Here is a 16956-nt window from a genome sequence, read left to right as displayed (position 1 = left end):
GAGTCAGTCATCTTCAGCGTTGCTAGATTTCCAGCCTCCACCTCAAAATATCAATCCATACCGGGTTCGTCTCAGTGCTTCTCAGGGCAATAAGATTTACGAAGAATCAAGGTTCGATGTAAAAATTGCAGGAGGTAATCAAACTCGCTAGATGAAAAGGTAGAAAGCTTTAATAGGTGGAAAAATCTGAAAGTGATCAGCACCGTTGAATTAGAACTAAGCGTTAGGGCTGGGCGATAAAATGATATAGGGATGTAACGATATGTTTTAACATTAACACGATGCGTGTTACGATACGTGAAACAGAGTTATGTTTACAATTATTTACCATTGTAAGTATAAAAAATACATTCACATTCATAACATTTGACATGCTAAATACAAGGCACAAATTCTTAGTGCCTAATGCCTTGAAAAATGATTTTAGATCGATACACGTCACACTAGAAGGACGACTTTCTCTTTACCTAACAATGTAGTATGATCCCAGGAATATAAATCAGTGCACTAATAAAAGGATGTATTGTTACACCTTTAAAATGATAATTATCTCAGTATAATTTTCCTCGATAGTGATATAATAAATGTTTGATAAATCGTTCATATAATTAAACCAGCCATATGCGAGCTGAGGGAGGTGGTAATGCACCTAACATCAGATACCACCCACCATTAATCAGGAGAAGAAGACTGAACTACATTAAATGAGCATAAAGACATTTTTAAAATGATTGTTTTGACCATGGATAATGTTGCAGCGTTATTGAATTTGCCACATAATTTTGGCTACAGTAGGTGTAAAGACTATTCATCTAATGCTAATGGTATATGAGCAAGTTAACATGACTGACTAACCTGATGTTTCATGCCTCTGTCTTGTCAGATAGGCTTTCATCACTACTTCACAACATCGTCGTCTGTCTTTTGTTAGTGTTTTGTTTAACAGCTGAAATCATATGGTGCCCAGTAGCTCAGTTGGTAGAGCAGGCGCCCGATGTGCAGAGGCTCCGTCCTTGCCACAGCGGCCATGAGTTCAATTCCAGCCTCAACCCTTTGCTGCATGTCATCCCCTATCTCTGCCCCTTTCACGCTAATATCTGTCCTCTCAAATAAAGGGGAAATGCCCTAAAAACAATCTAAAAAGAAACAGCAGAAATTATAAATTGTGGGTGTAACCACAGTTGAGATCTTTGTTTTGTCTGTTTACTCAGTTTCCAATGTCACTAAAACACTTACAGAATGTTTTAAATGCTTTTGACATGCTGCTAACCAGAATTAACATCTCTTCATCAATTATTGTTTTGAATCTACCTCAGATTTGTGAAATGTTCTGCTGTTAGGCAACTGTTTGTCGTGCTCTGACAATAAATGACAGTGAAGACAGTAATTAACAAAATAATTTCTTCAACTTTCACTCAGGAGTAAAAATCAGCCTTTAAACTTCAAAGAGAGAGTATTTGAATTTTTTGGTAGATATTATTATTGATATCGACCAATATGAATATTTTGTGTCGTGGTAACATTTTTAGCCATATGGCCCAGCCCTACTAAGCATGTTAGCAGAATGGATTGAGACTCTGGTCGTGGCATGGGAGAGAGCATTTCAGAAGATGCCAAGTTGGCAGGGCCACATCACTGCAGCTCCTCGCTGTCAGATGTGTTTTATCTTTCAAGAGGATGTGATTGCACCCTCAATGACTTCCCCCATTTTCACTCTCCCTCCTTGGCAACTCTATCTTCTAGTATTACCCATCTTCTCCTTCAGTACTCATAGTGACCTCTGTCCATCCATCTATTTGCTGTTGTAGCCAATGCTTCTTTTCAAAGTTATTTTTAGTACTGATGAAGAAGTCTACATACATTAGAGATGTCAAATCCTTTTCTGACACAAGAGTCTAATCAATTTCTGGACGGATTAGAGAGGCTGCCACTAAGCCTTCGACTGTAAAAGTGCTGTTGAGCCCCAACACAGACTGCATGACCCAGACAGGACAAGGTGCCCCTACAGTAGAAAAGGGATTTCGGTAAAGCAAATCCTGTGACAAGAGGCAACAATTCCCTCACTTCCTGTTCCTGGTGACCTAAACCTCCCTATTTTGGGACTTATTTTTAGATTTGTTACATCCTCTCCATGACAGCTGAGCAGTAATCCTGTCCTCGCAACATGATCATAAGACACTTAAAAAGTAAAAGATGGCTCATACATGTCATCAACAAAATCCTCTCAGATTCTGATTCACTAATAACTTAAATACATTCTGTTGTGGAAGGAAATTAAGCCTCCAGCCGCATGCTGACTTCTTTTTAAATTATGTAGTTGACCTGTTACTCATGTGGATAATAACTTACTGTTATATGTTATCTGGTCTCTACAACTTCCGTCTAAGACTCTGCAACCAATTATTATTTCATTGATGATTAATCTGCCAATCATTTTCTTGAATGAAAAACTATCACAATTAATTGGAGCCTAGGTTTGCAGCAGTGTCCTGGTTTTAAGTTATACCGTGGTATGAAAATTGAGGGTTATCATACCATGTACATTTACTTATCTACTGCATTAAAAAACATCAACTCAGACAGACAGAGAATTTCACCGTTATTTCAGCCATTTTCAAAAGGGAGTCTGTTTACACTCTTTTTTTTTTTTATTCGATTTGTACTTTCATTTTAAAAAATGGTTTCTAGTTTCAGTTATAGCGGTAAAATGTTTGTTAAACCAAAACAAAAAAAAAATCCTTGTTTTCACTCATTTAAGGTCATTGTAACAAATATTAATAATATTCTTTAATAATGTGTTATTGTGAAACCGTGATATTTTCTGAAACCGTTATTGTACTGTAAAAAACTGTTTTTGTGTGACCAGCAGTCCAAGACCCAAAGATATTCAGTTTACTGTAATATATTACAAAAAAAATCTGTGAAAAGAGTCTTACATTTGAGAAAGTAGAAGGAACGTGAAGAAAATGTGTGGCTTCTTTTTCTCTATCAATTAATTGAGTAATCGTTTTAGCTCTGCTTAATTCCAATAGGATGTAAGTCTCTTTCCTCTTCCCCTTCAATACAAACACAAAGGATCCCACTGCATAGCTCAGTTGAATGGTTATGGCTTATTGACTTCAAGACATCCGTAAGACAGCAAATGATGGGACAAGTCCCCAGCTGGCCTTTTACAGACAGATGAGAGCAAAGAAATAGCTCTGATTTCCGATGTTTATTGAGACTCTCTGTTGGCATAAGAGCTCATGTGCTGTCAATTGCTTGCAGGGCAAAGCACCAGTGAAACTTGACCCACTCTGCTTTATTTGAGAAGGTGGAGAGAGAGGATGTGGTGGTGACTTCTGATGTAGAGGCAGAGTTTCATGACAAGCATGCATCATCCAAGAAGGAAGTCCTCTGGAAAAAAGTGGAGGCTCGCTAACTGTCCTTTACTTTAGCATGAGTCGAAAAGGCTCATCTGCAGGTGTTGCCCATTTTGTACACTTTAAAGATTCAAATCCAAAATGAGTAAAGGCATAATGTGCTGTAACTGAGAGCTGCAGATGGAGGCTATTAAAAGTAGGGCTGCAACTAATGATTATCAATTAATCTGAACTGCCTACGTGAAAAATGCAGAAATGCGAATGGCCCGACCTAAAGCCAGTGTGTGATTTGTCCGTTCTTGATTAATACATAGTGAACTCAATGCAAGAGGAGCCATTCCATAAGTAGATGTCTCATTCTAAGGTTATGAAAACATGATTCTTACTTGCAAGTGATTCTACCCTAAAGAAATCACTCACATGAATATTATATACCATTTTTGCCAATATATCCCATCGTTTTCCATGGGATGACCGTGTATGTGTATGTGTGGTGGTAGCCACAAGTGTGCTTTAAATAACCGAACAGTGTGTGTGTGTGTGTGTGTGTGTGTGTGTGTGTGTATATTTTTGTCAGCCTGTAAGAGATTTTTGCCGTATCCCTTTAACTCCTCATGGTATATGAGGCCATTGTGGGCAATGTAGGGCAATGCATTATGGCGATATAACATTTGATTTGTGAATGAATGTGATGTGAAACACAGACATATCTGGGTCTGATTATTTTGCCCATAAACGATTTTTAAATGATTTTCTTGGAAAATCTATATATATTAATATTGTAATATTTATGTACACCCCAGTAGAGGCTTGTCTCCATGTAATACACCCCTCACAAACATCTGCCATATTTTGCCAGATCTTATAACTCACCATGTCCTGTGACGGGGGAAGTTCTCCATGTCCAGGATCTCCTTGACAGACATCAGGTCAGCAGGGATGATGGGATAGTAATCAGAGTAGGAGGCTTCCTCATCACTATCACAATCAGAGAAGGTTGGAAAATAAAACAAAGCCTGATTAACACAAGATAGCTTGCATATAATCAGATGACACAGGTGAAAGATTGAAAAATAGACATTTTTCCTTGTCATCCTTCACAGTTATTTATTTGTTGATGGAAGGATTGAGTGTTCACATTAGCATGCCTATTTGTTTTGTCATGGTCCTTGGCACATTACCAATCTCAAGTTCATCAGACCAGTACTCTCCTCTGCCACTAGAAAGCAGCAGTGGTTCTCCCATTCTCTGTCTGAACAGCAGAAGTGGCCATACATCAGAGAGCGCTCCGGTTAATGTGGGCAAACATTATATGCATGAGGTTTCATTTATTCAAGCACTCCAGGGATTCTGTTTAAAACTGACAACTCTTATCCCCAGACTGAGAACAACTTTAATGGATATTTTGTATCTGCTCTCTTTCTGTTGTGAAGAACTAGCAAGGTAAACATTGACAAACCAAAATCAAACAGAACAACATAAACCACAAAGAGGAGAGATTCCGTGAAAGACAGATCCTCTTTAAAATACGCTTTCAGTATCACACTAATACCCTCTGTCAATCTGTGCAGCTCAGGGTAAGCCACAAAATGTGGTTCATTGTGTGGCACAGCAGATTTGTCACTGCACAGTATAAACATGCACTACAGTGTTTTCTGAAGTATAACAATGGGATTTGCAGATTCAGATGTGAATGTATTGTAATTTCAACCATCTTTTCTTGACAAGCAAGAGATGAGAGTTAAGTCATCTACAATGGTAGCACTGTCAGTGCTGGCTGCGGTTTTGTGTTGCACAGCTGCTGTTGGGCATAAACTGTATGTGTACTCTCTTCAGTTTGTTTTCTAACAGGAACCCATGGGGCAATGTTTTTAAGGTATTTTATCTGATCTGTCTACTAGTTACCTCTCATGCGTGTGGTAAAAAGCCTAACTCGGTGGTGGAATGTCACCACGAACAATTACTCAAGTACTGCAATTCAGTACAACCCCCAACTCCCCCAAAAATGAGACGCTGCGTAAAACATAAACAAAAACAGAATGCAACGATTTGCAAATCCTTTTCAACAAGATATTTCATGTATTTGTTCTTTGCTGTATTTAACTAATAAACTTTATTGTTTTTTGTAAATACACACTCATTCTGAGTTGGATGCCTGCAACTAGTTCCAAAAAAGTTGGGACAGGGGCATGTTTACCACTGTGTTATACCAAATTCTCTTTTAACAACACTCAGTGAGCATTTGGGAAATGAGGAAATGGATTGTTGAGGTTTTGAAAGTGAAATTCTTTCCCACTCTTCCTTGATATACAACTTCAGTTGCTCAACAGTCTGGGTCTCCTTTGTCGTGATTTGCATTTCATAATGTACCACACATATGCAATGGGAGACAGTCTGGACACTAATCATAATCTAATACCTGCACTCATATTGTGAAACCATGCTGTTGTAACTCGTGCAGAATGTGGTTTGGCATCATCTTGCTGAAATAAGCAGTGCAACGTCCATGATTTCCAAAAACAATGTAAAATGTGGATTCATCAGATCACAGTACACTTTTCCACTTTGTACAGGTTCATCTCAGATGAGCTTGGGTCCAGAGAAACCGTTGTCGTTTCTGAATGTTGTTCATAAATGGCTTTCACTTAGCAAGATAGAGTCTTAATTTGCATTTGTAGTGATGAACTGTGTTTACCAACAATGTTTTCCTATAGTTTTCTTGAGCACTTGTAGTAATATCCTTTATTACAATCATGTCGGTTTTTAGTGCAGCCTGAGGAATCAAAGGTCATGCGCATTCAGTGTTGATTTCCAGCTTTACCCCTTATTTGCAGTAATTTCTCTGGATTCTCTGAATCCTTTGATGATATTATGGATTGTAAATGGTGAAATCCCTAAATCCCTTGCAATTGTGCTGTGAGAAACATTGTTTTTCTGCTGTTGGACTACTTGCCCATGCAGTTTTTCACAAAGTGGTGAACCTTGCACTATTCGTGTTTCAAACAGGTGTTTTTGGGCAATCCACAACTTTTTCATTGTTTTGTTGCCCCTGTCCCAATATTTTGCAATGTGTTGTAGGCATCAAACTCAGAATGAGTGTATAATTTTTTTACGTAAAAACATTTCATGTCTTTAATTCTGACTTCATTTGACTGACTCTTTTCACAATTTTTACAAATAAATAAATGATTCATCAATGAAGTAAATAATCAGCAGATAAAATAGATGATAAAATATAATTAGTTAATATGAGCTCCTACTCAACCATCTACAACGACTTTTACATTAATGAGTCGGTGATAATAACCCAATGGTCAGTTATAGTATACCAGTCACAGGGTATGTTTTTCTACTTTTGATACTTTATTTTACTTTGTGGTATTTGTATGTTTACTTGAGTAAAAAAAAATACCTCCTCCACCACCAACCTAGTGTGTGACCTGTTCTCTTTAAGTTTGAGAAATGTTATGACCTTCATCAGCTGCTTCTGCTCTGTCAGTGTTCCCCTTTTACTCACTGGTGTACAAATACACATGCTATTGTCTACAGGGAGCTTATATAATCAGGAGGAACAGGGGCTGCTGACGTGCGGGTGTAAGCAAACAATGACAGTGGGGTGTTTATGAGCCAAAGGGTTTTGGATCTGAACCAATAGGTTGTTCATGGTACAGTGGCAATTGTTATTGTTGTGGCATCATAGCATGTAATTATCTGCAGTGTTTAGTTTTTAATGCACAATGTGTCTGTGTCAACTGTTGGCTGTGTGTGTTCCAGTTGATGAACTGGAACACAAACTGAACATGATGAACTTAACATACAAAGCAGTCACTGGACACATACGGTAAAGTGATTCTAAATCACAAGCGCTGACAGCTGCTGTCTCTTTCTGCAGGACCTTTTAAATTAGTCTCTTCATCATAGTCATGCAGACACACATACAGACAACAGGCACACACGAGTAAGTCTACACTAAAGCACAAGCTCTCAATTTAAAGCACCAACTATAAACTGAGCTGACCTTATCTATGTGCACCCCCATAAACAGGAGAGGGGCATTTGTTGTTAGCAACAAGGTCACTTGAGGGAATGAAAGGCATTTTTGTAATAAGAGATGCATTAATTTTTGCTCCTCCTTAATCCAGAGATGACTGTTGCCCTTTTAACAAGAGTAATTACAAACACAGTCAGAGGATATTTTAACTTGAATGCTTCCCTTGTTTTTCATGTGTAATTTATATTTTTAGCATGCTTTGCCTGACGTTAAAGTAAAGTATATTAAAGTACAGCACAGATCTTTTGAAACGGATAAATGCAACAGAAGATTCATAGTTTGTGTGCCAGAACTGTTTATTTACCCAGGTGTGTACTACACCACCCCCAACTACCGTTGCCGCTAACATCCAGCCTCAGGCATTGCTTTCAACATGCCACATGACAAATAACAATGCAAATTGACATGACTTCTCATTTTCTTTTGTTTTCTAAGCTGGGAAATTTCCCCATTCAGAGGACAACTTCTGCTTTTGCCGTCTTATTTTTCTCTTTTCCTTTGTTTAGGTTCCCTTTGAGTGTGTGTTGAGAGGCTCGGGCCGTTGAATAATGCAGTGCAGAGCCTACGGCTGGCCAGTATCGCTCAAATACAGCCCACAGATATATACACACAGGGACTCAAACACTCACAACATGCATATAAACAGGAACATGCACACGTGCACCCACAAAAGCAAACAGACACTAATGAGGGTGCTGAAACTGCTGCGGTGTGCTGGAGAATGGAAGTTGAGCATTTATGTGTTCATAAAAAACATGCTTCCTCAAAATATTAACTTGATGTAAACTAAGATGCACTGGATGGTCTGCCCTCAGTGTTGTGTGTGTGTCAACAACTAGTACTAGTACTAGAATAGTTCAATACCTAAAACTCAGCTCTATGAACAGTACTGTTCTTTTTTGGTGATTTCTTTGCTAAACAAACCCAGGGACCACTTTGTTGAGTCTAACATGAAGATAAATTTGAGTGTCCTCCCACTGAGGATGCTCTAAGTATAAATTTCACAATGCACCCGCCCTCTCTTTCTCGTTTGTTTCTAACAAAGAGCGAGATGAACCTTAAGTTGGACTGAACTATCCCTGATAGAATAATTGCTTATCTCCATCAACCCTAAGGAGAAAAATGGGTCCAATTCCCTTTATACTGCAATAGAGATTGCAGACCCCCATGTAAGCCTAATTTAATAATGCACTGCAGCAGGGGGCTGTGAAAATGGAGGCAAATTTGACTTGAGACTATTAGGGCAGGTCTAGAATTGATTTCTATTAGATTTCACTGGAACCATCTGGGAACACTGGTGTGCTTGCCGTGTGATTTTTCTTTCTTCTTTTTCTACATGTCTTCTGCTACAGTGACTCAGTGTGTGCAGGTGTAGAAAGAGACACCACTATCCTCCTTGATGATGGAAGAGGCTGTTACATTGCTGATATTGTATTTGAGTAATAGTACCAAATCATCTTAAGCTATAAAGTCAGTGGCTTGAACAGCAGCAAATAGGCTGACTTACAGAAACATTTTAAGCAAGAATGTAACATCACAAGAAACAGAATATGTGTTGGGTGAAACTTATCTCACACTCCACAGAGTAGCTTTCCTGTAGCTTTTATTCATGCCACGTAATCTTCATCAACAGCCCAGCTGTCATGGAATTTTAGAAGCTCAGATTTCCATTTTTTTCTGAGCACCTATAAGAAGACTTTGGTGTTTCTTTCACCTAAACCCTATTTTCCAATGTTGTTGTGTCTAAGGGCACTGTCACATCAGTAACCTGGGCCCGGATCTGGTACGCTTGACCCCAAAGTCTAGTTTATTTGATTAATGTGAACACTGAGTACAGTACTGTGGTACAGTACAATGATCCTTGCCTGAATCCACTTGAAAAGGTGATCCTCACTGATGACAGTCTAAACGGTTTCAATGTCTGTCTGTGGTGCCCTTTTCACTTTAAATGATGACACAAGTGTACCCAGGTATGAAACAACATAACTCATGTGACAGCTGAGCAAGAGGGGTGTGGAACGAATGAGTCGTACCGAAAATGAAAATGCCCTCAGTGACTAATGGGTACAACACTTTTAAACACTGATGTAGTATTGAGCAAGAGCATTGCAGTCAACAACTGTGAAACAGTTTGCATTGTAATCCTTCAGGGCAATCATGCACTTTGCACTTTATCTAAAAGTGCTAGTATTTGCCTCTGACAGGTTCAACTTGTTATCAGTGTCTGACAAGGACCCTACAGAGAAATAAAACATTTTTGTAGTCTGTTTGTTACTGTCCTCCTGCTACAAGTCAACTCTCATGAGACTTCTCCTTGAGCAAGACTTGGTAAGACACAATACCAAACAGAACACGTCAAGCTGAAGTTAAAGAGAAACATTTCATGCCTGTCAGTGGCAAAAACAAGCATTTTTAGTGGACATTGATGGTGCACTATTGCCATGATGGATCACATTGCAGCCTGCTTCACAGCTGCAGCTCTTCCTCAATACTAGACCAGTTTCAAAAATCATTGTTATCACTAGTTGCTGAGTAAAACAAAACGAGGAAATAGCAGCCAGGCTGAAGAATTCCCTTTAATATTTTTCTTGTCTGTGTTTGCGTAAAAGTTGAAGTTCAAAGTTTAATCTTGATCTTGGATTGTTTTGTCAGCTGCTGTTTCCAAGGTCAGGGATTAACTTTGACCATACCATCATATCTCAGACCTCCCTCCAGGAAAAAGTGGAGACAGTTCATGTATCACACTGACATTAAAAGTAAGCTGCTGCCTGTTTCCTTTTTTAATCTGACGGGTCACTGTTTCACTGCTTATTTTGAGGGCTGTTCTGTCTCAAATTGTTTGCATTATTGCAATCCCATCTGCTGCTGTTTGTGTTTGTCTTTCAAGCCACTGGTTGACTGGAACACGTCCCTTTTTCTAGGCTTGACACTTGATGCTGCAGTGATACTGTGTGTGTGTGTGTGTATCTTCACTACTGAAGCATGCTGAAAACTCCTGTAATACCATCAGATTAAGGTTTTGCAGAAAAACACTGAAATATAACATTATTAACATATTTAGAAACACTGTGTTGAAGTGTAATCTTGAGGCAGTGAATTCATCTCCAACCAGAGGCATCTTAATACCAGACACAGACTGTTTGTGAATACTGTATGTGAATGTGTTGTGCAAGCAGCTACCACCAGTGGCCCGCAGGGTATACTTGGGTGGATGTAATGTCTCACTGAGCTCAGAATAACCAGCCTGCCATATGTTTCTGTTTAATAAATACTTTGCCATCCTCCAACTGTGTGATCAACCATGACAGTTTATACAACACAACACAAATCAAATGAACTACTTTAGTGTTTCTAAAAACAAACATTTAAGGCAGAAACTTTAAACATCACAGAACAATCTTTTTTTCTGATACTGGAAATGTTCTCTGCTATTGGTGAGATGTAGGTTTATTGCAAAACAATCTTAGTCTTAATATGCAACTTAATCCATTAATCCAGCATAAGTTTTTTAAACAAATGAATAAATTAGCTTGTGAGGGTGAGATAATTCACTTGGTTTTGGTATTAATAGCTTTTTTTCACGAATTTTGTAGCCTCAAGTGCCATTTATCCGATATTTAAGTAATTTCTGAAAAATGCCTGAAACAAGAGATGCTACACTGGAAATAAAACTGAATTATCTTAACTTGTTGGCAGAATTTTCCTCTTGTTTTAATTACATTCAGGGTTAAGGACTGAACATGAGACTTGATGAGTTTTAAAGATAAACATTATGTTTTTCAGTGTTGAAGTGTTACAAGATGAACTTTTCAAGCCACTACTGAATAATACCCGCAATTATACAGCTTCCTTTCAGGCAGGAAATACAGGAGCAGTGTTGTCCCAAAGGTGAGGGGAATGCAGATCAGTTTTGCAGACCAAGAAAACTATGATACAGGTGGTAAAAATAAATGAGCCAAATGTTTCTTGTCCTCCCCCAACAGCCACCTTTTATGCATCATTGACTATTGTGCTTAGGGTATGTTTTCATTACAAACAAATGCAAAGCAGTGTGAATACAGATTTCCATTTTTTTTTTACATAGCTGATCACCATGTGACCTTTGTGCGGTCATATCAGAATTTATGTGTGTTTTTCCCATACATCCATGCTTTTTCCATGTCATACGTCACGATCTGTGCTGGCCTCAAATACAGGCCTAGTCACTGGCCAACAAAGCCCAATTGCCAGACACTTTCTGATTGTGACAGCTTGGATACATGTGAGACAGTATTGTCGTGAGGCGCAGACAGAGATATTGGAATGTCGCCCTTACTTAAGTTTGGAGGAAATGTTCCTCAGTGAAACCCTTCACATCGCAGCCCACCTCTCCTGACTCCTCTCCTGGTCAAAGTCACAGCTCTCTCTCCACAGGAACTACCAGCAGTAGCTGCTTATAGAGCTAGTGGACTGAGACCCCTTTTGTACAGCAGCCTGTTATCCTGAAAACAAATTTCTCAGTATTTTTCTGAAAATACAATACACACTCCCAAAAAGAAGCACATGGCTAATTAATATGCAGAATGAGGCAATCTGACCTACCAACTACCCCAAATGCCTGTAGTGCAGATGCAGTGTTTTTTGTTGTTGTTCTGTGTGTGATGTTATTGGTTGCAGTGTGAGATGTTTCAGGACAGAAGTACAATCATCAAACATCTGTCACTTTGTGAATGTAGCCTTGGTCGCTGTAAATCCATTTACAGTCACTCCCCTAAACTGTTGTAGTTGGAAACTCAGAGATTTTATCCTTAATTACTTTATTAAAGTTATGCAGAGTGTTACTTAAAGGATTAGGTTGGAGATCTTTTACATTTCAGTTATTGGTAACAAATCTCATGAAATGGCCAAAACCAGTAATGCACTTGTCTGTCCCTTAATACTTTCCGAGTTATCTGTGACACTGAGCTCCAAGCCCATTTGTTCCTTGAAGATGTAAATCTTTATAAACAAACATTTACAGGGCTTTTACTGTGAGGTGGTGTGGTGTAGTATGTGGTTGTGAAGTACTTTGTTCTACTGATACTTGAATTTAAAGCTGTACTAGCCTTTATAACCTAACCTTTATCAAAATAACTTTTTGTCAGATTTGCTATTAATGTAACTATATCCACACAGTGGAGAATGGGACAGAAAACCAGTTTTAAAAAAAGGTGTTCCTCTGCCTCCTTGTAGTGCATTTAACAGTTTGACCACAACGCAGTTGTTACAGAAACATTTTTGTTTCAGAAACATTAAGAGACTGGAGCAAACATTCTAATTTACAGCTAAACAGTACACTAAAACTTGTTTCTGAAAACATTTTTAGGGGAGAAAAACACAATGTAGTAACAGAATCTTGATTCATATTTAATCTGCGCTGTCAAATGTCACTGCAATACTCAAGCAGTGATTGACATGATAGATTGACAGCTACTTCAAAGACTCCTTAGCTCTGATAGGTTGTTGCAAACACCTTTAGAGGCAGGAGGAGGAGGAAGAACCTTTTTTTTTTTTAACAGACTTCTTTTTAACAGACTATGCAGCACTTTCTGGATATAGTGACAGTTTCATCAAATATGACAAAATGTTGTTTTCATAAAAGTTACAGACTGTAGCTTAAACTAAATGATCTGAAAACCTCTTCCACCACTGATGTCAGTAGAGCATGTTTGCACCTGGAAGAGAAGGTCTTCTTTTTGATCTGGGAGGACAGTTGCATGCTGTGAGACATCTGGGACGACTGCTCCTCCTGCTCTCGCTGCATCACTGTCCTGGTTTCCATGGTAACCTCTCAACTGGCACCTGTGGAGAGAGGGGAGGCTTGGAGTGAGGATGCAGAGATGTGTAGGAGGCAGTGTGATACAGAGTCAATGGGAGTCAAATCAGACACTAAAGGCGTTGTAGCCAGCTCAAAGCTGTATGCTTCATATTGAGTGCAACTGAGCTGCCAAATTAATGACCACTTTACACTGTAGACACTTCAACCATGGCAAGAGACACAACTATTTATATTGTGCTTTGTATTCAGATGGGACCTCATACTGCACTATTTATCCCCCTGACAGATTAGTGCTATCAAAACAAGTGCAAGTCGTCTGATATCTTGAAATGTTTTGGGACGAGCAACCCAAAGACAGAGCAGGGTGCCGCTAATAACATAATGCTTCTGAATCAATATCTGCTGCAATTACATCTTGGATCAACAGAATCATTCATCAAACTCATGTCAGCCTCCTGACTCTCATTTGCAAAGGAGCGCCAAACACACTCACCATAAGTGGGTTTCGATCATTAATGCACTTTGAAAAGGAAAATTGGTGTCTGATATTCAATACTCAAATAGAAAAAACAGACCCATTCTTTGGATATGTAGTTATTTTTCGAAACATTTTAGAAAAATACTGAACTTTTAAATAACTAGGGCTTCAATTTATGATTATTTTCATAATTAGTTATTCTGAAGATTATATCCTCGATAAATGGGTTGGTGCATAAATCTCAGAAAAATGCAGACCTGTTTTCCATGCCTTTTTGTCCAAACTGCAGTCCAAAACTCAAAGACAACAACAACAACAACAACAACAACAACAACAACCCTTTCAAGAAGACCACAGAAAACAGCAAATATTACAGTCCAGTCGCCAGAAGAAAATGTTGGCATTGTATGTCTCTCCAAACCATTGATAGGTTACGTTTGCATGTTTCATATGTATCATATCAAGGTATCAAAAGTAATGTAGTTCTGATTACATATAGATGAGCTGAGTTTGTCACCAGGTGTTAGATGGCTGGTGTGACACCTTGGGTGAGACGGCTGACAAGCTGCAGACCACTACAGGCCACAAAACCGGCTGTTTAGGGATACATTGGCAGCATTTGCTGCTGTAATTGTGCCACCAAGACGGTGTGTTTCTGTGTGTAAACCTAACTACAGTACAAGTTAACCACAGTGTTGTTGAAAAGTAATGTAAGTTTCAACATATGCACTGAGTAATAAAGTACAAATGTCATATATCCTTTATTTGCAGAAATATACAATGCCAATATTTATTCTGGTGATTGAGTTGAATATTCACATCAGGGTTGGAAATGAGAATTTTTGGCCATCTGCCACTGTGACAGGTGGATCCTAAAATCTATCAGCCACTCAAAAGATTACCATTGTTTTGGTTGGCTGCTGAGTGAAGCAAATCTAGCAGTCAGTTGCAAATATTACCAGTATTTGGCTGGTGGCTGGTGCTAATTTCCAACCCTGATTCACATCTGAGAAGGTGCATCAGTAATATATTGGCATTTTTATGTTTTTTGGGGGGATGAATTGACCTACCAGCTCAGCTTTAAAATAACCCATAATGTGATGGCCTATAATGTCAACAGACATGCTATTCAGGCCTTGACAGTATATCGATATTATATCAATATCATGATATGAGACCAGAAATTGTCTCGGATTTTGGATATTGTAATATTGTAAGTGTTGTCTTTTCTTGGTTTTTAAGGCTGCTTTTCAGTTAAGTGATTTAATTTTCTGAACTTACCAGACTGTTCTTGCCGTTTTGTTATTTATCACCCAGCTCTACTTGACACCTAGGCAAGATGGCTTGCAAGCTGCAGACAAAAGCTTTAGAGACACAACATGAGACTAGATATTGTCTTTGATTTTGGCTTGTGTAACATCTCAAGTGTTGTATTTTTTATTTTAATGGCTGCATTACAGTAAAGTGAAGTCATTTTCCAAACTCACAGGACTATTCTAGCTGTTGTATTATCTGCCTTTACTCAGTTAGTCATTATGTACCAAACACGGTGCAGTTTTTTTGTTTTTTTTTTCATTTGAGTCCAGTGTGGTTTTAGTTGTAGGTGTAAAGAAAAGGTGTGTTTTCGTCCCACGTCACATGAATCACCCCTTTGTGGGCTGTTGAGCCACTAATAATTCATCAGTTGAGGTCCGCCTTGCTGCTGCCCTCACCCTGACCATCATTAATCACGCGGCTGCTCTGGGGAAGTGAATGCAGAATGTGCACAACAAACAGAATTGGGTCGCGCCTGAGCGATAGCTTCATTCACCCAATCCCAATAGCAACCACCTGTTTTAGCACTATGAACAAGTGCGATTTGTGATTTCTTCTCATCTCCTTCAATTACATTGTGGAAAACAGCAGAATGTTAGCTTACAGGCTAATAGGCTAGTGGGCCAACTGATTCCCCTGTTTCTTTTGTTGCAGTTCACTGTATTGCAAGGAGAGAGGTTTGTTTGAACGCTGTTAATGGAAGGTCGACCTCTGGCACATTAAAATTGATCAGTCTCCATGGGTAGGTCTGGAACCCGGGCCCCTGGAGGGACCAAAGCAAAGCTGTGCTCTTTTCTACACAGTGCAGTTTTCGGAGTGAATTGAGAGCTCGGTTTCCAGGTTTGTGATAATAACGGACAAAACCCCAAACTGTATCAACAGAGGAACAAGGAGACAAATGATTTACTATTCTATTCGTTGAAGGGGAAACCGTTGTCTGAACATGTCAGGAGCTTGCTTTATGCCATCCCCAGTGAGCAATTAAAAGATACATCCACTGAGGCCATCAAAAGACAAGACCATTAAGAAGTTAAACTAGCTGGAGAAACAACAAGAGAAAAGAAGCCTTTTTGACAATTCAAATAAAGAATAATAATTAACAGCATTATGCAGACGTACTGTGGAGGCACAGTGTGTGCGTTTTATTCAGGCTATGTGTTGTGATTTTTTTAATGTCAGTGGGGGTTATCACACACTAATGCGTCAGCAACCTGTCTGAACCGATGAAAGGCAAAAAAAAGCTGTATGTCATTTGGGTTAGATCTAGATGAAGGCTGAGTAAAAGGGAATCTCACTCACGCTTTCTTTAAAGGAACAGGTGAAGTCCTCTGGGTGACAAAGATGTGTAGGACGGATATATCCCACTTCCTTTTCTGTCGGCCTGTCTGTCTCTCTCCTTTAAAAGCTTCTTCAGTCTTTCTGTCTCACCTCTCCCTGTGTATCTGTCTGCCTCTACCTTACTTCTGTCTCTATGATGAAGTGGTGAGTGTGACCCTGGACAAAAAGTGTCCTTCAGTGCCAAGAATGTGGACAGCACAATGCTCTCTCATTTTTAAGTTGGTAAATATAGACCGATGACACCTCCCATGTGTACACACACACTCAAACACACACCGCACTCAGTCCTAAAAGGACACACAAACCCACCACTGGCGCACACACACAGACGCAGATCATTTCCATTCGCCAGATCGATTTACAGACAGCTCAGAGGACAAGCAGCTAAGACTGTAGAATAAGAGAGGCCGGACCAAATGACCCGAGCAGCTGAAAGGAACAGCTGGAACGGCCTCAGGAGAACAACAGGCTGCGGTGAAACTACGCTGCTCAATAAATGTCACTAAAAGAAATATATATTTATGTCAGCCCTCTCAGCACCATCCCACCTGGGCACAAAGAATGAAAAAATTAAATGCTAGGAAATGACAAGCGTGACAGGAGAAGGGACTGAGGG

At 39.2% G+C, this 16956-nt stretch overlaps 1 protein-coding gene across 1 annotated transcript in view; it reads right to left on the bottom strand.

Moving 5' to 3' along the window:
* The window catches only part of myom3 (myomesin 3), a 79248-nt gene extending 62813 nt beyond the window's left edge, over window positions 1-16435 (bottom strand). The window contains exons 1-3 of the mRNA XM_042490301.1: window positions 16302-16435; window positions 13107-13233; window positions 4236-4340 (exon numbers count right to left, since the gene is read on the bottom strand). Coding sequence (XP_042346235.1) covers window positions 4236-4340; window positions 13107-13213 — 212 coding nt within the window. The 5' untranslated portion in view covers window positions 13214-13233; window positions 16302-16435. The remainder of the gene's footprint in view (window positions 1-4235; window positions 4341-13106; window positions 13234-16301) is intronic.
* Window positions 16436-16956: the final 521 nt, after the last annotated feature.

The sequence above is a fragment of the Plectropomus leopardus genome, chromosome 7 (assembly GCF_008729295.1).
Source record: "Plectropomus leopardus isolate mb chromosome 7, YSFRI_Pleo_2.0, whole genome shotgun sequence".
In the NCBI taxonomy this organism is placed as follows: Eukaryota; Metazoa; Chordata; class Actinopteri; order Perciformes; family Serranidae; genus Plectropomus; species Plectropomus leopardus.
The sequence above is the reverse complement of the archived record's forward strand: the minus strand, read 5'-3'. Positions and strand labels throughout refer to the sequence as shown.